Source organism: Erpetoichthys calabaricus, chromosome 7 (assembly GCF_900747795.2).
Source record: "Erpetoichthys calabaricus chromosome 7, fErpCal1.3, whole genome shotgun sequence".
NCBI lineage: Eukaryota > Metazoa > Chordata > Cladistia > Polypteriformes > Polypteridae > Erpetoichthys > Erpetoichthys calabaricus.
The window spans coordinates 133,581,410-133,603,652 of NC_041400.2; the positions used below are offsets into that span (position 1 = coordinate 133,581,410).

Sequence of the window (22,243 nt, forward strand, 5' to 3'; positions counted from 1 at the left end):
GTTGTATCTGGGGTTTGGGGCTATTAGATGTATCCTCAGTGGTCACTAAAGATGAAATAGTCTGTCTATCCAGGATGTGAGCCTATCTCAAATCAGCTTTTTTTAAATAGAACATATTACGTTTTACACTTTGGGCTGAATTTTTATAATAATAAAATTATATTTTCCTTTGTGCAGAGTCCAACAAAGTCTGAAGCCAATGGTCTTATACTCGGTTACAAAATCCGATGTAAATCAGCACACAATATAGTGAATGAGTTTACATCAAAGCGGCAAATATTATTGAACCTCACGCAAGAAGCTTATGAAATTGAAGTTGTTGCTTACAATTCAGTTGGAGAATCACCGGAAACAAAAGTACAAATCCCAGCTGGTTATTTTGAAGATAATAAAGGTAAGAATATAACATAGTATATTGTAATTGTGGTTAGTTTGTGATTTAAATCTTGACAGTTGAAGCATTGATTGAACAATTTGGAATAATAAAAATAATAAATGTCTGAGGCAATGAACTCTGTATCTTCTTCTTCTTCTTTGGGCTACTTCTGTTAGGGTTGCCACAGCAGATCTTTTTCGATACCTTCAAGTCAAAGTCAAAGCGAACTTTATTGTCATCTCAACCATATACAAGTATGCAGATAAGACGAAATTGCGAAGCTCAGGGTCCACAGTATAACAACATGAAGTGCAAATAAAAAATTAAAATTAAATTAAAATTAGAATTAAAATGAAATTAAAATTCCTGTCCTCTGCATCTTGCTTCATTAAACCCACCACCTTCATTTTCTCTCTCACCATAACCATAAACTTTCTCTTAGGCCTTCCTCTTTTCTTCTTACCTGACACCACTGTACTTGGGGGGAAAAAACATTTTTACAACATGAAATCTAAAAGTATGTGACATAACAACTTCTTTGGTTTAAATAGCTTCATATTTAATTGATTGCATGTGTTTATTAGTTTGTAAGTGCTGTAGGTGTTCAATCTACAATAAACATAGGAGAAAAGGAGATGAGTAGCATGTGAAGACACAACAGCAGTTATTAAGTCAAAGTGCCTCCTGGTTGGATGCTCTGAACCTTGTTCTCTTCCTTTACTCTGTTTGGTCTAACACTAGCTGCAGAGGTGGACAGTTCTTTTTGACTGTCTACCAGCTGACATTTCTCCATATCATTCATGCTAACAAAGAACATTTTGAATATTTTAGCAGTCAGACCATATTGATTTTAGGTACAAATGTGTCATACATATGAAGTGCTAATGATAGTTAGCCTGTTGAAGACTGGCTAAATATAAAAAATGTGTGATTTATGTGAAAATGAACAATCTATTAAAGACATGTAACAGACCATGCAAATTCATTAAGTAAATCCATATGATATGTTTTTACTTACTATCTGAAAAAGTATACAGATTACTGATACCTGTATAAGTAGGAATCTATTTTCTGAATTTGCCCAATTCAGTTTAGGACCACAGAAAGCTAGATGGCCTCTGAACAGCATCAGGTGCAAGGCAGCCAACTAAAAGAAGCTGAAAGATTACCGAAAATCTTAACAAACGAGTACCGTCAGCAAACTATAACAGAATTGGGCAGAGCTGAATGGTTAAAGGAATCAGTTTGTAATTTGAAATCAAAGCTTTCACATGAAGTACTACCACAGGTCATTCTGTAAAGCACATCAGGCAAGAATATGCAGAAACCTTGACAACCCTTAAGGAGAATCTGGGCGAGATATTTGGATAGCTTAGCTATTAGCTGAACAAACGGGCTTAATGGACTGAATGGTCTTTTCTTGTTTGTCAGATTTCCTCTCTTCTTATAATACAAGATACAGAATGATTAAACATATGGATTGCAGTTTCAGTTGAACTGCTCGACAATCACTGATAGAAGCGCACTGATAGAAAATCTCTTATAGAAGAACTCACAAATATGATTACTGGATGCAAATTGGCATGTGTTTATGTATTTATTTATTTGCCATTGAGATTACAAATTGATGCTGAAAGCACTGTGTATTCAGGCCTTCTCTTTCAGTTTAACAATGTTATGTTGTTATGTGAATAAAGAAAAATGAGGAAATTTAACAAAAAACTGGATTTAACAAAATTGCTTCAAAAGGGACAGAAAATGATGCATCACTTGAATGTTATGTGAAGCCATAATTTATTGACAACTGTTTCCCATATTCTCAAAGACTGGTTCATCATTTATTGATAACTCTGCATTTACTGTACTTCTAAATATGACAAATAGTATTGACATTTGGAAAAATTAAACAGTAGGATATAGTAAATGTTACTTCATTATTATTTCTTAAGTTATACTTAAAGAATGGACACTGCTAGTGTAAAGTTCACAAAAAATTTCTAACTGATGTTTTCATTTGATTTTGAACATATTAATATTAGGTAATAAATTAATGTGAATTTTTTATTTCCCACACATTACAGTATACGTTTATTAAGCGCTCTTTACTACGTAGCTTGTTTGTTGTAGATCAGTTCTCATGTGAAAGTGAAGCAGAGCTACTGAAAGTCTAATTTTTCCCTGTTTAAATTACTTTAATCCTGCAGTGTATATTTATTGATGTTGAAGAACAAGAAATGAGATAAAAGCTGCTCTTTGTCTGGCTGTTGGCTTGAAGCTCCATTTAGGGGGAAAATTGAGACAATGCATGAATTACACTACATGTTTTAATCTGCTCTGTCTCAGTCAAAGAAGATATTCACTGAGTCCTTTGCTGGTAGTGAGGGTGTGTTCATGGTGTCTGAAAACGTTTTTGTAAAATGCTAATTTTGCCTTTTTTCTAATAAACAAAACACCACAATCAGGTTTTGCACAGTTATGTTTAAATATACTGCATATTTTAAAAATCTCACAGGCTAGTTGACTGGAAAAATAAGTTAGTAAATGTATGAATTAAATAAAAATGATACTAGAATGTACAGCAATTACATGTGTTAATAGAGTGCATACAATAGCTGTTTTTAAATATCATTTTACAATATAATGTATGTAGTTCAAAATGGAGTCCAAATAGCATTGAGGTGACTTTCATAGACTTGAGAGTCCAACTCAAGAGATGTTAAAATTAATTTACTGATGTTACTCTCTCTCTCACTAAAATTTTTATTTTATTTTTTTTGTTGTTTTCTTGTAGAAATTTGGGTACATGGTTATTTTTCAGTATTTTTTTTTATGGCAGCACCTCAAAGCCATTCTGTGTTCTATACTTGTGACTGCAGCCATATTGATTATAACTACAATGTCTTTTGTGACTCGTGACGTCATTGTTGTGATCCCCCCCCCCCTTGTGATCAATAACTAGGAATTGATCCAACACTTAGATAATAAAATGTGTCATGTCGTTGTCTAACCCACTTAATCCAGACCAGGGCCACAGGAGGTGCTGCAGCCTATCCCAGTCAGCATAGGGTGCAAGGTAGGAACACACCATGGACAGGTCACCAGCCCATTGCAGGGTAAACACACACACACGCCAAACACACACTAGGGCCAATTTAGTGTCATCAGTTCAGCTCACCCACAGGACTTTGAACAGTGGGAGGAAACCGGAGTACTTGGAGGAAACCCATGCAGGCACAGAAAGAACATGAAAACTCTATGCAGGGCGGACTCAGAATACAAACCCCAGTCTCCTTACTGCGAGGCTGCAGCTCTGCCACTGTGCCACCGTGCCTCCCAATAATAAAAAAGACAAAAAGTAATAATAATATGACTGGCAACAGCTATATCAACTATAAAAATATAAAGATGACCAAAAAAATCATTAATGGTGTAGCCAGAATAATGATCAAATTAATAGACAAATTTAAATAAACATGTAAAAATTCCACAAATTAAACAAACTGGATGAAGGATTCATCACAATCATCATGCAGTACTTATTTTAGATAGCAGTGCAGTTATTCAAACATGTGATATTTGGATCTCTTTTAAAACAAACCTTATTTACGTAGTGTTAGAATCATTAGTGACAAACCTCTTTTCACACTTTTCATACAATTGTGGTGTAGTGATTTATGATTTGACAGTTGCTTTATTCTGTTTTTCTGGTTTTCTAACTTTTTCCCTGCCAATGATTTACCTGCTTCTTTTTGTCACGGGACACTGCAGGAGCAAATCCCAGCCAACACAGGGCCAAGGCAGGAAACAAACCCCGGGCAGGGCGCCAGCCCACCGCAGTATACCTAATTGTAATTATATAAATGAGTAGGAGTGTTTACTGACAGTTTTTTCATGTGCATAAATTGTCAAAACCAAAGTAAACATCAAAATACAAATCTGGCCTATACTGCACTTTCCTCTAATTCTCATTGTAAACTTCTAAGATTTTTGCTCTCCCGCTGTCGAAAAGTATTGAAAAAGTAGCCATGTGTTACTCATTCTTTTAAAATGTTCTTGCCTGAAGAAGGGGCCTGAGTTGCCTTGAAAGCTTCCATATTGTAATCTTTTTAGTTATCCAATAAAAGGTGTCATTTTGCTTGACTTATCACTACATTCCTAATGGCTAACACAGTACAACACTCTAGTACTACATTCTTTTAAACAAAAAACATGATCAAAACAATAGATTATGTGATACTTTTAAAATGTATCTGGATGAGATATTACAACAACTTTGCTGTTAGCTAACCGAACCAGTGGCGTAGCTCGAGTTTGTGCTGCTCAGGGCCGGGTGGTGCTTCAATTTTCCACCCTGCAACATATCTGAATATGTTAACCTATTTAAATACAAAATTAAAATGACGTGTAGTGAAAAATTAAGATAGATTTTGCATAGATTTATTCATATGTAGAGAAACAGCAATAATTTTTCACATATAATTATTTATAAGCATCAACTAGACAAGAATATAGTATAGACGCACTGATAAGCCGTGTTGTAATTATTAGTTTAATATAATTACGCTGCAAAAACCAGAACCAGTGTAGTGTACAAGTGATAGGTGGGGATGTTTTCTGCGCAGAGCAAGAACGCATTCAGATTGATAACGAAACTAAATTATAAATTGTAAATTAGTTGTTTATCTTCCTAGAAATTATTATCTGTGTAATGTTTATGTTTATTTTTGTTATTGCCCAAGCACATACTAGGGACAATTTAGGATCGCCAATGCACCTAACCTGCATGTCTTTGGACTGTGGGAGGAAACTGGAGCACCCGGAGGAAACCCACGCAAACACGGGGAGAACATGCAAACTCCACGTCGGGAGGTCTCCTTACTGCGAGGCAGCAGCGCTACCACTACGCCACTGTGTCGCCTGGACTGAATGGTCTTTACTGATTTTTCCAAATTTTTATTTTCTTATGAATTTCCAGTGACATCATGAGTACAAGAAAGATTTTTATAACACAAAATCTACTGAATATGTCTTATTTTAGAGTTGCACTTAGTTAAAGCTTAATCCTGATGGACTCGGTGAAGTGTAGGACATGACACAGTCACTCATAAGTCCACTGACTTACACCTGGTAACTTTAGAGCCGCCACTTCACCTAATGGACACATCTATTGGATCTGAGAAGAAGAGAAGTACTTTATGAGAAACGCCTGTATTTGTGGATCGATTGGACTAGTCTGCATGCAGTCTCCACTACAGCTCCAGCGTAGTCACTCTGGAGTTTGCATGTTCTTCTCAGGTCTACTCTGGTTTTCTCTTAAACACGTATATCTTATAATCTAGAAATTAACCCTGTATAAGTGGGGTGGAGTGTGTGCTATGTGGTAGAATGACATTCTGCTAAGGGGTAGATTCTGAATTAAGCCTGCTTTTTCTAGATCTGGTTACAGCTCATTATATTCTTTAATATAGAGTTAGGTAAATGGATCAAATCAGATTAGATCAGATCCATCAGACCATGCATTTCATAAACGCATTTAGGACACGATGGACTGGGTGCATTTTTGTCCAGTTCTTTTGAAATGCCTGACTCAACTCATTGATATCTGGTGCAGTGTGACACGAGCAAACTGTTTACTTTGGGTCATGCCATGACATTCCACAGGCAAATGCTTGTATTATTTTATTTTAAATTAAACAACGATAACAAGACAGAATGCTTATTATTTTTTGAACACAGATTTTCTCAGTTTTAGCTTGGAATGAAGTCAAATGCTTAGATTTTACTTCAGCACTGAGCTATAATTTATTGTGTTCTTGTTTCTGTAGGCCTGCTTCAACTGGAAGGTTTACATGCTTATTCTCAGGATGATCATTTATGGGTCAAATGGAAGGAACCTGATGTAACAGTAAAGAGATATATAATTGACTGGTGTACTGATGCTGATTGTAACAAAATAGAATTTCAGTATTCAAACATCTCTACTGTACTGCTTAAAGGTAAGAGCTAATCTAATAAGCATCACATGAAATGATTTTAGTTTGGCTTTAAAGTTCATGTCTTAAGTAAAATTTCAGAGATGCATCAATGAATCCCAGAACACCCTTTGAAAATGTGATCATTTTAAGGCACTCTTGTAAACTCAGTTTCCAAAAGAAATCTACAGTATCGGAAATGCATGACGAAGCAGGATGAGAGAGATCAGAATTAAATAATTTCATCAACTGCAGAAATGTTTTTTTCTAACGTGGGAATTAATTGGAGCAAAACCCTGCTGCAACTGTGGCTTTCTGGGACTAGGGAGACCCGTAATTCACTGTATTTTAGTTTATTGTGGCAAGTGTAGATATAAACAGCTTTACAGCACACTAACCAGTTAATAAAATGTCCAATTCACGCATTGTATGTCAATAATGGGGATCTGGGAAAATGCAAAACGGCATGAGTTTCATGTAGCCCGTCAAGTGGCTTAGGCAATGTGACCAGTGTTAGATATTTTTTACAGGAAAGAAGGCCACATACAGCATTCTGTGTTTTCAGCCAGCCATTCCACTTCATTTTGACATGCCATTCCTACCACATGCTTTTTAAAACTTATTTACACATGATATCAGAAACTCAACAGATTTGCTCCATGAAGTTTCCTCATTCGGAATTCAGATCTTCAATCACTGAAAATATTATCTTTCATCCTGAATTTGACCAAAAGATTCACAACTACTAAAATATGCCTCTGTCTTCTCTGAGTAACAACATGTAGACTTATCATTCTCCTTGGATAATTGCTGTTAACCTTTTCCTTTTCTTATTTCACACTTTGTAGCATTCAGCATTTTCGGTGTTGTCACTAAGCCTTATAAATCTCTCTCCTGCAACATTTCTTTATATGAACATTGAAACTCCCATGAAGTGCCTCATAAACATCAGCAATGAAGTGAACATTCAAGGCCTCATTCACTATAAGCAGTTCCCCCACAAGCCCCATGCACATTAAATCATATTGTAATATCCTTACACTAATATTTCTTCTTTGTTTCTAACAACTTTTGCCCTTAACCTTTACCTTTCTAATATATTTTCCACTGAAATCAAACATTATTAAAGTTCATAAATGTCATGGTATATGGGAGTGAGCCTTGCCTGAATGAGTAGGAACATGAAGGATCTTTGAAAAGAAGAAATATTATAATATTAAGCACATATATGGATTTTGAGTGTGGTGAGTGAGTAATGCTGAGATAAGTTCTATGTTGAGGAGAAATATGTTGTGTAGGCTTGGGTATGTATAGAGAAAGATGGAGGCCTAGAAAATGTGTGGACGCAAATAGTGATGGATGGCAGGAGAAGATCAGGTATTAATATGCTTAAAGCGGGAAGCCACAAAATATTTTCAGTGTATTTCATGAATTTAATGTCTCTAATATTGCTGACTTCACTCAGTATCCATAAATGCGTGTGTCTTTAAATCTGTATATTATTGTATAGAGCAACAAGTCTACAAGTCTATAAAGTTCACTTTTACCTCATTTTATACACTCCAATGTAGAAATGTGTCCAGTGTTGTCATTATCTTATGTAAAAACTTCAGTTTTGCTAACATAAAACAATTTCGTTTACCTCCCTAATGCTGAACTTTACATGACTTTGAATCCCCAGTAACAGCTATGAAGAATGTTGCAGATTTAATTTTGAACAGTCACTGAGATGAAACTGCAATGGTTTCAGATAAACTTTATTTATTACAGCAGATCTGCTGGAAGACAGCAAGAGAATTGGTCAGTTCTGCTTAAGCAGTACTAACTTGACAAAGAAATTTCTGAGCGTATAAAAACATAGATAAATAACATACATCCTGACAGCCCAAATTGTCTGTCCCAATGTTCATCACAACATAATCACCAAGTGAAAGGAAGAGTAAATAGCCAAAAGCTACAATTTTGGTGATTAATTAAAAAATCTAAATGCGTGAACATGATTAAAAAAATTATGGAAAACCTTAAAACCGTATAATCTAATTTAATTCAGAAAAATTATATATCAAGATTGTGAGAAATGTGGCAACACTGTTATGTCATCTACATGTAATTGAGGCTACTGTTTTCACCGGAATCAGAAAAGGGAGAGGACATTTTCATTCCACTTATACCTATGACTTCCAATGAACTCTGTTTCAAATCCAAATGACTACAATTTCCAGTACATCTTGCATTTACAATGTTCATAAATAAAGAGCAAAGACAATCACTTAAAGTTTACCTCAAAGAACCATGCTTTTCACACGGCCTCCTATATGTTGCCTGCTCTAGAGTAGGTTTAGGAAAGAATTGATACGTTCTTGCTCCTAATGGCGAAACAAAAAATGTTGTGTATCATAAGGCACTCAAAATGATTTGTAGCAACTATAATCTGTTATTCATTAATAATGGCAGTTTGACTTTTGAACAATATTTGAATAATAAATTAATTGCCAAATTATAAATGGAAACTGTTTCACTTTTTTCCAACCTGCTTACATATATATATACAGTATATATTTCATTACAAAATTTGAAATGACTCATCTTCCAGTGACTGGAGCAGTCTGGTTTTAGACCTAAGAAGTCTACCATCGACCGCATCCTGGCACTGAGGGTTCTCATGGAATGCAAATGCGAACATCGGCAGAGTTTCTTTGTAGCCTTTGTTGATTTTCATAAGGCATTCAACTCAGTTGATCAAGCTGCCCTGTGAGACATCCTGCAACTATGTGGGATTCCCTCAAAGTTGCTGGATTTCATGACCAACCTGTACACTGGTACTGTGAGTGCTGTGCAGAGTGGAGGCAGAACCTCTGTGTTTTACCTAGTTGATTCTGGGGTTCATCAGGGGTGTGTTCTTGCTCCTTCTCTGTTCAGAGCTTTCATGCACTGGGTGTTGGACAGGATCGTGGGATCCATTGGCTCTGGGGCATCTGTTGATATAGAAAGATTCACTGTTCTTGACTTTTCTGACGGCGCTGTGATCCTCGTGGAGTCAATGAAGTCTCAGACTGGGGTTTTCGAGAGACTGAGCAAGGAGTCTGAGTGTCTGGGCTTGTGAGTATCCTGGATAAAAACAAGATCTAGAACTTCAATGACCTTTTGGGCACAGCCATCAGCAGTGTGTCTGTCTGTGGAGAGAATGACTTTCATGTCTCTGGTGACTCTTCCTATGAAGATAGTAGATGGATTGGGAGAGCATGGGGGAGTCATGAGGTCACTGGAAAGGGGTGTGTGACGCTCCTGTGCAAAAGGATGAAGGTACAAATTGTTAGAGTCCTGGTGCTTCCTGTTTCGCTATATCGCTGTGAGACATGGATGCTATGCAGTGACCTGAGACGAAGACTGGACTCCTCTTTGAAGAACCCTTGGGTACTGATGGTTTGACTTTGTGTTGAATGAGCAGCTGCTCACACAGTCCAGAATGAGGCACATTACCTGCTTTGTGAGAGAGCGTCCATTACAGCGCTACAACCATGTGGCGTGGACGTAACACCTGGCTGTGGCAGATAGATGGTCATTTCCGGAAGGGGGGAATGGACTTGGGAGTTGCCATTCATGATTCAAGCTGTTTCGTTGTGTGGTGGGTGTACCACTGCATGCTCCCCAACATGACCTGACCTGACCTGACCTGACCTTCACATATTTCATTTAGTTAATTTGCCCACTTGTTTCATTAAAGAACTTAGTAGTTGTGCATTAAGCACAAAGCTAGATTTAATTCCAAATTGCCAGTTTTCAATGGACACACTTGCAGATACTTTTTACACGTTGTATTTATCTGTCTAATTAAAACAGCGCATGCTTCAGTGGAATGTGCAAAGGATATCCATGCTAAGGCAGAGGGAACATGAAAATTCTAGGGTCTGAGGCAGGGTGTTGCCCATTGTTTATTACATTTACATTGTAAATATCTGTGTACATGGAAAAGAGCAATGCTTTCACCTTATCATAATTAATCAGAAAAGGATCGTTGCAGTATACCCTACTATTTTCTTACTATTTTCTGTAATAATTAACTTTGAAAGACCAGTGGTACATAATAGTTTTATATTCTGAACCTTATGTTATTGACCATGATGTACACTTTGGAGGTTTGTCCATTTTCTTGTGGTTATATTCTGCTTGTATCACTTGCTACTGAATTTACAAAGCCGGATTTTAAAAGTGATATTTTATAACTGTGTCTTTAACTTTGCAGGTCCATTTCAGCCTTATGTGCTTTATAACATTACAGTACACCCTGTATTTGAGCAGGGGCATGGAAAGGCTGCCTCTATTCAGGCATACCAAAAAGAAGGAGGTATGCTATAAACCATTTTCATATGATCATAACAATTTCAGCAGAAATTTGAAAAGTTAAACCAATAATTGATTTATATTTCTCTTTCTCAATTCAGTGCCTGGAAAAATTCCTTTTGTTAACACTTTCCATGTAAAACAAACAGAAGCAACAATTCAATGGAGTGAAATTCCAAAAATTGAACGTCATGGCTTTATCACAAACTACACAATATTTTACAAAGCTGAGAATGGGCCTGAACTCTGTAAGTGGATTTTTCTTTGTAGAAAACTTTGAACAGAATTCTTAAGTTTGTTTGTCAGTCTTTTACAATAGGAAATTTTTCTATATTTACTTACCTGTTCGGGACACCATTCTGTTCCATGACACAAACTAAAATAGGTGATTTATTTTCACCAGCTTATGTGACTGGGATCTTAAACTGTGAGAGAAAGCTGTAACAGCTTGTGAAAACATTTGAGAACACAGAGATAACGTGTGAAAATTTCACAGAAAGGGCATTCCTAAATAGACTAATAATTTGGAATCTGCGTGATTTGAGCAAATGATGCAACTTAGCTCAATCCCCCATTTCAGTTCTTTTTCATATTGAACTGCATTAAGCAACTTATATATATAGAATATGCTCTTGAACAACTTGAAATAAATGTCATACTTCCATTCAACAGACCCCAAAGTCACTCTAAAGAAGGATTATCTGGAGTCAATGAAATTTGTTTCTCTCCGACAGTACCAGTCATTGCTGTACATGAGAGAAGAAAACAGCGTGCTTCTAAAGTTAAATATTGTAGTATCACACAAGACAGACATAGTAATATCTCTCTTTCATTGTCCGACAAATAATTAATCCATCCATCCATTTTCCAACCCGCTGAATCCGAACACAGGGTCACGGGGGTCTGCTGGAGCCAATCCCAGCCAACACAGGGCACAAGGCAGGAACCAATCCCAGGCAGGGTGCCAACCCACCCAAATAATTAATCCTTGTCTATTTTTCAAGAGTATAATCTGACCTATTAGTAGAGCATCCATGATAACATATAGTACCTCTGTTTGTTCTGTGATTTCTCTTGTAAACTTATTATCCATTTGAACCATTTAAGTAATTTCTTCCTGGCAAATAGGGGTGCCTTCTTCTGATGTTAAAAAACAATTGTAAGAAAGCAGTTTGATTATTGGAAATGCTATTGATGCAACTGCTAGAACAGAGCAACAACTGCAAAAATAAAAGTGGGCTTCATCACTTGGTACTTATGTTAGTCCTATTTCTGTTACATATATTGGCACTTACTGCTGAGGAAATGTCAGGAATGCACCAGTTAGTGTATTGAACATCTTGATTTACATGACTTTAATTTGCAACATATTGGTATTTAAAAGCACCACTTAAAGTCAGTAAATCTAATTTGTGGAAACCGAATATTGTAACATGAAAGCCCTGGCACAGTTATTGTAATATTTAAAATGTTCATAATGCATACTACAAGTGGAATTAGAAAATGTATAGATACTCATTCCAGTAATACTGTGGAGCATTAGCTGAAATTATGATTGTATTTTTTTTATCGGTTTATTGTTTTTCAGCCGTTACTGTGAACCGCAGTGTCTTCAGTTACACTCTCAATGCACTGAAGCCCAAGACAAAATATATGGCACATATTAAAGCTTCTACAAAAAATGGAGGCACAAACAGTAGTGAGATATTCTTTACAACGATTCAGTTCAGTAAGTATTGAATTACAAAAGGACCTGGGTAAATGTAACTATTCCAAATACAGTAATCAAAAACCTTTGCTCCTGATAAATTTCTTTTAACTTCAGTTTTCAGTCAAATTGTGGTGGAATGCATTTTTTTACTGACATTTGAAACATGTCATAAATAGCTAGTTGGATATTACTGTCTTTCCCATTTGGGAACCCAGGCCAGCACCCTTGTGGCCTTGTATTAGTTTTTAAAGTGTTAATCACAATGAGCACGGTTTGCCTCCTTTCCATGTTCAGCAGTGCATTAGTAATCAGATCCTGGTTGGTCTAACTTGCTACCTCTTGTGTTCTGAGGAAGTGGTTCCAGTTGGGGTCCAAGGTCACTTTCTCTCTCTTAACTGCTCCTTCCTGCTCTGTAGCACCCTGTGCTGGCCTTCTGCTGGTCTCTTCTCTTATGTGATGCTATCTCAGTTATTTTGTACCCTTGTCAGTGAACCCTCTGCTATTTAAAGTATTTCACATTGTGGACACAGTAGAATTTCAAAAATAAAATATTTACTTGAGGTTATTGACTTTTGTAAACAACTGGTCCACAGTTAGGACATCTTTACAATGTCAGAAAAGAAAAGTAATTATGTTTTCTTTGTTGGGTCTTTCAAACATTCCAAAATGTGTTACATAATATAAATAGCAAAACACATTCTGGTTCTATTAACCAAAGCTAATAACTGGAACTAAGCTTCCCTGAACTTTTATGGAAAATGACAATTTGCAGAAATTATGTTTTAAAAGAAAAATTTAAGGTTAGCCAAAATCTTACTTTTCTGATTTCAGATATTGTACTAAAATTGCAAACTCCACAGCTAAGTACACTTGATTCTTTCTCATATACTGTGCCACAGCAGGTTTTTAAAGACATTTTTCAATGGTACTCAGAATGAAAGGCATTATATAATTTAACATTGTTTTATTTCCATCTTTATTTTTGGTAATAATTAATTCAATCTTTTCTCTTAAACTGCAGTATAGTCCTTGTTAAGTCATTTGTGATAGTACCCGCTATGAAAGGTTTTTTGCCAAATTGGCAAATAAAAGTTGACTGACTCAGGGGCAGATCTGCCATCAAGGCATTTTGGGTGCATGCCCAGGGGCCCGTGATGGCAAGTGGCCTGTTCTCCAAAGCACTACTTGAAATGATTGAGTCTCTGTGCATCAAAATGACCACAGAGGACTTCCCAACACCAGCTCAATGAAATGTTAAGAGACTGCACGTGCTGAAATGACCAAGGGGGGTAACCACTTGATGAAACAATTGAGTCTCTTCATGCCAAACAAGTGGAAAATACCATGCAGCATTAAACTACCTGGTGTCTGCGTTGCTGCATTGTTAAAGTATGAGCAACTCTTTGTTAGGGAGCTAAGTCAGCTTGTCGGGGTCTTAATCCAGGCCTGGACTGACTGATTGAATACTTCTGTGAAATGTTTTTCTTGAGAAATCCCTAATTTCATATTGTCACTTTTTATTAAAAAATGATACCTATATATATATATACATATCTATTTAAGTAGCGGACCGTCGGGGCCTTCAAGGCCTTCTCTGCTGGCCTAAAAAAATATCTGAATCACAAACTGATGTTAATTATATTTTGTCCATGAATACTTATTAAATAATTCCAAATAGTCTGTCCGCTTCCTTTCATAGCTTTTCTGATGGTTGTGCTGCTTCCAGACATGTATTTTCGTATTAAAGCATTTAACCAATCACATTTCAGCCATCATTTGTTGCCAGGCAGGGTCAAAGTCAATGAAGTCTGCCCGGAGGCCTTCACTATCCATTCTGCAGGCCCTCTAACACAAAATAAATGTTGAGTAAACTGTTGCTTCAACCAATCAGATTTTGAGTTGGTGTTACTAGGGCCCTCTAGCAGGCGTACAGCAACATCACAGTATTCAGACCCGTTGATTGGATAGGATGGTGTAAGTATGCCATGGATGATTACGGCAACGTCACCATATTCAAACCCATTGATTGGATTGGATGGTGTAAGTATGTCATGGATGATTTTGCAATGTCATGGATGATTTTGCAGGAAAATCTCCCACTGATCTCCTTGACTTCCTTCATCAGAAAAATGGGGCATGGAGCATGGGGCAGCTGTACACATTGGTATGTTTGGCGGTGACCATTCCCGTGTCCACTACTTCTGTCGAGCTGACATTTTCAGCCCTAAAGCGAATTAAAACTTATGCCAGAAATACGACAGGGCAGGTTCGACTTTCAGCATTAGCTTCGATCGCGATAGAAAGGGACTTCGTGATGGAACTGAAGCGCACGGATAATCTGCTAGTAATTGAACTGTTTTTGAGGAAAGAGAGGAGGATGGATTTTGTTTACAAATAATCCGAATTTTTGGTGAGTAAAATGTTGCAATTTTCCTAAATAATATTACAAGTTTATGAGTTATTATTGATGTTTATGTGTGTCGCGGCTGTAGCTGCAGTAGAAAGGACCTTGTTCACCCTTGGTTTGTCTATTCAATAAAGGCATTTATTGTGGCTACAGGAGTTATCTATCTGCAATGCAATGGCTCTTTTTATTGTATTTCTGCATATTAAGATGGTTTTTATAACCATAAATTAGTTTTTGAGGGGCGGGTTGATTAAGATGGAGCACTACTGAAGGCCTAGGTGTGAAATGCACGGTCCGCCACTGATCTATTATATAAAAAAATCTCGGATAGACACTTTGAAGTCCCACAAGACTACTTGCACGTCACGCCCTACTTACAAACAATTTCTAGAGAACTACTTAACGTATTTAGATTTTTTTTTTTTTTTCTATAATTTGCTTGAACATTCCGGTTGATTTTGCAACTTCTCTCATCGCGTTATTATCATAGATCGCTTGCAGTACCGATTTATTAGCGCAAATCCAAGAGAAAGGCTGCGGGCCGAGGGGAGGGGGGGCAGTGCTCTTTTCACTCACGCTCCAGCTGCTGTTCGAGTCGGTCTACCTCTCGCCACGTGTTGGAGCGTACCTTGCCTCCGCTTAGCTAGCGATACCTGTTTGTTCAACAGACATTATCATCTACAGATTGTTAAGGAGTCACGTTTGACGTTTTCGAGAGAGAGAGAGATCAGAGCTATGTGTGTTTTGGAGGGTAGCTGCTGATTGCCATTGCCAGATTTCACGGCCGCATGCTTTTCTCTCCATGCGGGGAATGCTCTCCTGTCAGAGCTGAACACGATCAGATACAGTGCCAACGTTTAATGCTGCTGCATACCTACCTTCTGCTTGGCTAGAATTACATTTTTTAATTGATTTTTAAAGTTGGTCCTGTTGCCCTACTATGTGAGCGGAGCCAAGGGGGACAGCTAGTTTATAATAAGTTATATTTTAATTTAAGTTACATTAATGAAGTAACTTGTAATGGCTAATATAAGAACTGATCTGAGAACTCTTAAGCAACATTTTACCTTTATTCTTTTCCTAAAAAAGCATATTAATCTGTATAAGCCTGGATTTTTCTTTTCATCACTGAAGTTGTGCTTGACTCAAACAATTAAGTTTTAGGTCTGTCTAAACTACAGAAAGTGTTCTGGTAATCATCCTATGGATGCAATGCAATCTGGACAATTTCAAAGAGTTAAAATTTCAAAATATTGTTTATTATGTGTTCTGGCGTTTCTAGGTTTTCATAAACACATTGTGATTATTTTAAAAGATCCAACTCCTATTATGTAAGCTTTCTAAAATTCCAGTCTTTCTACAGCTCTTTAGAGGGACCGAATGCCCTGCTGATAAATGGTTTTTGAGGGCAGAATAAAAATAAAGGAAATGCTAAGCTTTTGCTGTGTGTACGCAGAATCAACAGTGGAAATGGAGAACAAATCTTAAAACCAGTGGGTAACTTTGTCAATGATATGAAATAAACTGTACCTGAGATTAGGGCAAACACTCCCATATAAAGGTTTATACAGTAGCCCTTGTCTTCATTTCTGCCTGTTTGAGCAATGCCTACCCACAAATACTCCTTGTTACCCACAAATTCTCTGTCTCTCTTCCGACATTTCATTCCCATATTTCATTGCAACTCCTAAGTATAATTTATGGCCAGGATCCCACTTTCCATGTAACTCATAGATGAGACACAAATATCAAGGCTTCTGTGTAATAAGGTGTAAATTGATGAGGGAATGTTTAGATTCACACAAAAACCATAAAAAGCAGACAACTCACTACCCCACCATTATTCCACATGTGGTGGGCTTTTTCTTTTTATCTGTATTAGAAATACTGCTGGTTATTTAAGCACTTTTACACTACAGTATATCAGTTACATTACTACAATGCCATGCATCTTTCTTGAACATTTCAGTGATGATTTCATCATTGGAGACAAAACAGTTTGAGACAGAAATTATGTCGGCTCTGAACTGTCCCTGTATGAGTGAATGTGGGTTTGTACATTAATGCACTTTGTGATGGATTTTGACCCTTTCTGAGTTGGCTGCCATTTGTTCCCAACAAACCAGGATAAGCGTATTAGAACTTGAATCTGTGAATGCTAGTGATTAGAAAATAATTCACATTTGGGACAAGGGAAAAAAACATTTTGGTGTAAATCTGCCCCAATTTACCAGTGAACATCTATGTTAGCAATACTTTTTAAAATGTATTGTGTTTTTATAGGTGTAAATCTTCTTTTATAGAGCCTGTTCTAAATGTTAAAAATGATTTAACACAAAGCATATTTAATTTGAGGGTAAAGTAAAAGTGAATGTCATCCTTACGCTTTATGCATGATAGTTAACTTTTTTTCTGTTTTTTGCACTTTCGCCATACTTGTCTTCTGATCTGTGCATACTGATATTTGTTGTTCTCCTTATGTGCCTTAATGCTTCTAAAATGTGTTACAATTTTTGCATTTTTAACTGTGATTAATTTGTATGTATTTCAGACCAAACGTTGCTTCACAACCTCTTAATTGCTGCAGGTGTGGGTGTTATTTTATTGGTCTTACTGGGAACTGTTGGTTACATAATGTAAGTATCATTTAATATGTACAGTATATATAACATAAATGAAAGCATGTGGCAGGTTTTAACTTCATGCTTATTCTGTATATGACATACCAGAAGGATCTAAAAACTCCACCATATCACATTTAGGTCCTATTTAAACATGAAAGTCCACCTTATGATTTAATGGCACCATTTTTTATTGATCTAATGAAGTTGATCTTCTGCATGTGCACCACAACATATCTATCCAGTAATCTTATTTCTTATACAACAACAAACACCATGTGCATAAATGAGAGGGAAGGTGGTGGAAGGGTGTGACTGCAAGGAGCAGCGGTGGTGAAGGTAGACAAATTTAAATACTTGGGTTCAACAGTCCAAAGCAATGGAGAGTGTGGCAGAGAGGTGTAGAAGAGAGTGCAGGCAGGGAAGACTAGGTGGAGAAGAGTGGCAGGAGTGATTTATGATAGAAGAGTACCTGCAACAGTGAAAGGCAAGGTCTATAAAATGGTAGTGAGACCAGCTATGCTGAATGGTTTGGAGAGGCTGGCACTGACAGAAAGACAGGAGGCAGAGCTGGAAGTGGCAGAGCTGAAGAGGCTACGATTTTCGCTCGAAGTAATATGGGTAGACTGGATTAGGAATGGGTATATTTGAGGAACTACACAGGTGAGCAACTGGGAAAGGCCAGGTTTGAGATGGTTTGAGCACGTTCAGAGGAGAAATGAGGGGTACATCGGGAAAAGAATATTGGCAGTCAGTGTGGCAGAAAATGATGTTAAAGACAGGGATAGATGAAGATGGAGCAGCCGAAGGAAGAAAAATCGTATTTGTTATATAAAAGTGCACAAAGACATTGCTTGTTCACTCATAAACCCTTTGTGTGGTATGAAGAGCTGATAGCATCTACTGTTTATTGAGATACCAGCAATTTTGGAAAGAATCGCAAATCCAAGAATGGCAATCACTTTCTGTTCCCTCTGATATTTGGAGGGAAGAAAAATCATGGAGGGTGGGTGCGTCCTGGGAAAATTTTCATCTAATTAAATAAATATATTTGTACTAAAGCGGTTTCTTTTTGGAGCCGTAACGTGTTTCTGAAGTGCGTTGTAGGCGCCTGCGTTCATTGTTTATATCCATGCGGTCTCGTTTTTGTTTTTCTATGGCTGTGTCGTTAGCTAGAAGTCGTTTTCTGACAGCGGCGGATTCGCGTGCTAAAGTGACCATGGCGGCGGATCTGGGCATGGAGGGCTACATTACTAAACGAAGGTGGTATATGCGGTGGTGTGGGCGGTCGCGTTCGGGCGGCGGTGGTAGTGTGTACGGCTTGCTTGTAGCCTATCGCAAATGCAAGAATGGCAATCACTTTCTCCCTTCGGGCAGCGGTTGTATTGTGACCTGAAGGTTTTATATGCGGTGGTGTGCGCGTTCGGGCGGCGGTTGTATTGTGACCTGAAGTTTAGTTTACAGGTTGTGTTGTTTGGGCGCCACCTACTGACTCTGGGAAGCCGCTGGGTTTAATTCTGGGGCGCTGAGGCGCTGTGCGCATGCGCTTTGGTGCGTCCGGCATCTAGCATCCGTGCATATATTAGCGTCCGTGCATATATTATACAACTGTCGTTTAGTAATATAGATATACTGTTTATAATATGTGCACACTGCATGAAATTATTGAGTTCTGGTGTTTCACCCACACTTATTTTTGACAGGTGCATAAAATCAAGCACTTAGTCATGCAATCTCCATTGCCAAACATTGGCAGCAGAATGGGTCGTACTGAAGAGCTCAGTGAATTTAAATGTAGCATGTCATAGGATACCATCTTTGCCACATTTTCTCCTCTCCTAGATCTTCCCCATTTAACAAATGCTCCTACTGTGAACTGGAAGTATCTAGCAGCAACAACAGCTCAGCCATGAAGTGGCAGACCATGCAAACACACAGAGTGAAGCTGCCCAGGGCTGAAGCTCATAGTGGATAAAATTGCCTATATCTCCTATTGCATCACTCACAAGAGAGTTCCAAGCAGCCTCTGGAAGAATTATGTATCAAGATCCTCATGAAATGGGTTTCCATGTCTGAGCAACTGCACACAATCCTAAGATCACTATGCAGAATGCCAAGTGTCAGTTAGATTGGTGTTAAACATGTGATCATTGGACTTTGGAGCAGTGCAAGTCTGTTCTTTGGAGTGATGAATTACACTTCACTATCTGGCAATCTGATGGATGAATCTGGGTTTGATGGATCTGGAGAACACTACCTTCTGGACTGCATAGTGCCTACTATAAAGTTTGGTGATGAGGGATGATTTCCGGGTGGCGGATAGATATTTTGGTTCCAGTGAAGGGTAACGTTAATGCTAGAATATAAGAAGAAATTTTTAACAATTGTGCTTTTCCAACTTTGTGGCAACAGTTTGGGGAAGGCCGTTTTCTGTTCCAGCATGACTATACCCCAGTACATAAATCCAGGTCCATGGTTTGATGAGTTAGGTGAGTAGGAACTGAAGTGGCCTGCACAGAGTCCAGACTTTTGAACACTTTTGGAATGAATTTGGGTGATGATTGTAAACCATGTCTTCTTGTTCAACATCAGGCTGAATGGGTACAAATGCACACCAAAATCTTGCGGAAAGCCTTCTTAGAAGAATGGAGGCAATTATAGCTGCAAAGGGGGTTGGGGCAACTCTGTGTTAATTCCCATGGATTTGAAATGGGGTGTCCAACAAAATAATATGTGATGGTCTGGTGTCCATAAACTTTTCGCCATATGGCTGGACTATTTGTCTAGTGGAGAACCATTTAGTTATGAGTGTGAAGTGTACATCTGGATGATGAATTAATATATATGTAATATAGGCTTATTTTCTTTTCATTGCAGGATAAGAAAACATCTTTTTCCTGAAATTCCTAATCCAGCATATAGTAGCATTGTCACATTGACCTCTCAGGGCATTCCTAAGGTATGTTCTTTCATGTATGGTTCCAATCGCATAATAATAATGATATTGCAACGGAAATGTTTTTCTTTTTCTTTTTTAGCCTGATATAATTAATGTATCACATTTTCAAGCACTGATTCCAAGAACCAATTGGTTAGGAGAAGCTCTAAATATAATTACATTCAATTTTAAGAGTAAAATCTTTTGAGTGACACAGATCCTTATTTTAAGAATTTTGTGTCCCTATATCACTTGCCACTGCTTGTTTCCCACCCTGAGATCAATGCCTGGCCTTCACACTCTCAGAGTCCCACAGCAGAATGGCCACACAAGCGCCCTAACTCACTGCATTAAAGAAGGCCTCATTTAGCCAGGACTACTATGACCACTGGTATCTGTGAGCAGTTCTGTCACCACACCCCAGTAGATTTACATGCCATACAATATTACAATATTCATACTATTTCTACTGTCACATTATCTCAGACTTATACTGTAAAATGTCCAGGAGGAGGTGGGCCTAGATCTCTAAGACTGTGACTGTGTCTGACTTTGTCTTTTAACTTTGTGTTATATGTGGCCATGGACTCTTCAGAGGTTTATTTTCCCATGAGTTGATGTGAACTGGAGTGTTCGTTTTACTCTTCTCACCGACCCTTGGTGTCATCATGATTAAATATGCTACCTAATAAAAATATCTCAATTAAGCACATTAGAAAATGGATGGATGGATATATAGTTAAAATTGTATACATTCAGCTCATGCATGTATTTAAAGCTCAACTGTGGGAATTGCGGCAGTTTATTTTCAGAATTGTATTTTTTTCCCTGCCTTTAAATGCAATGAACTTTTCCTTCATGTTCCATATCAATTAAGATAAATAAATGCAATATTTCTTAAGAGATCATTTTTAAAAATCAAACAGAGAACTCCCTTTTTTTTGTCAAAGACTCGTGAACATAAAAGTGGCCAACTGAAATGTAACTAGTAAGAGTACCCATTAAACATTTTTTGATACTTTCCATCTAGTGCAGCAGATCTGAGAGAGTTCCAATGAATTTCACAAACGTTCTTGCATTGAGTCTCACAAAACTCAAATGAAATTGAAATGTGGAATTTTGAAGTTATTGATCAGGTTTAATAATACATGTCAGTATAGTATACCATTTAAAACAGGGGTGTCCATCTCTGGTCCCGGTGGGCTGCAGTGGCTGCAAGTTTTCATTCTAACCCTTTTCCTAATCAGTGAGCAGTTTTCACTGCTAATTAACTCCTTTTCCCTTCATTTTAATAGCCCTGTTTTTAAGGATTGATTTGTTTCTTCATTAAATGGCAGCCAAACAGAAATGAGATGTGAAATGAGCCAACAGATGACCAGCTAAATTGGAACGTCAAACTCAACCAATTTCACTCCAACTAGTTTCTTAATGAGAAGCCAAATCTTATTGTTAGTTAAAGCTGTTATTGAGTATTTTGTTACTTGTTGCTGCTCTCATTCTTCCACAGCAGACTCTTGATTTTCTGTTTTTTAAAACCACTGTCAAGATGTTTTGATAACCTGAGCAGACCAACTAGACTGAGACATTCACCTTCTTTTATTTTCAGGTTAAGGTCATGTGGCGGCTTGTTTTGTGTCTCATTATTGTTTGACTGCTCATTAAGGAAAAAGAAACAACAAAGGGGTGTGAGTCACGTCAATTAAAGCAAGTTAATCAGCAGCAAAAACAGCTCACTGATTAAGAAAATGGTTAGAATGAAAACGTGTAGCCACTGCGGCCCATGAGGACGGGAGTCAGACACCCCTGATTTAAAACATTGGATCTTTGTGTTACCACAGACCTGGATAATCATCCTAACAAACCCAACATTATGATAT

General features: G+C 37.5%; 1 protein-coding gene across 1 annotated transcript in view; it reads left to right on the forward strand.

Annotated features, from left to right (window-relative positions):
• LOC114654701 (interleukin-6 receptor subunit beta-like) overlaps positions 1-22,243 on the forward strand; it is a 128,212-nt gene that overhangs the window by 103,523 nt on the left and 2,446 nt on the right. The window contains exons 9-15 of the mRNA XM_028805413.2: positions 178-394; positions 6,202-6,372; positions 10,592-10,693; positions 10,791-10,937; positions 12,278-12,418; positions 17,359-17,443; positions 20,306-20,387. Coding sequence (XP_028661246.2) covers positions 178-394; positions 6,202-6,372; positions 10,592-10,693; positions 10,791-10,937; positions 12,278-12,418; positions 17,359-17,443; positions 20,306-20,387 — 945 coding nt within the window. The remainder of the gene's footprint in view (positions 1-177; positions 395-6,201; positions 6,373-10,591; positions 10,694-10,790; positions 10,938-12,277; positions 12,419-17,358; positions 17,444-20,305; positions 20,388-22,243) is intronic.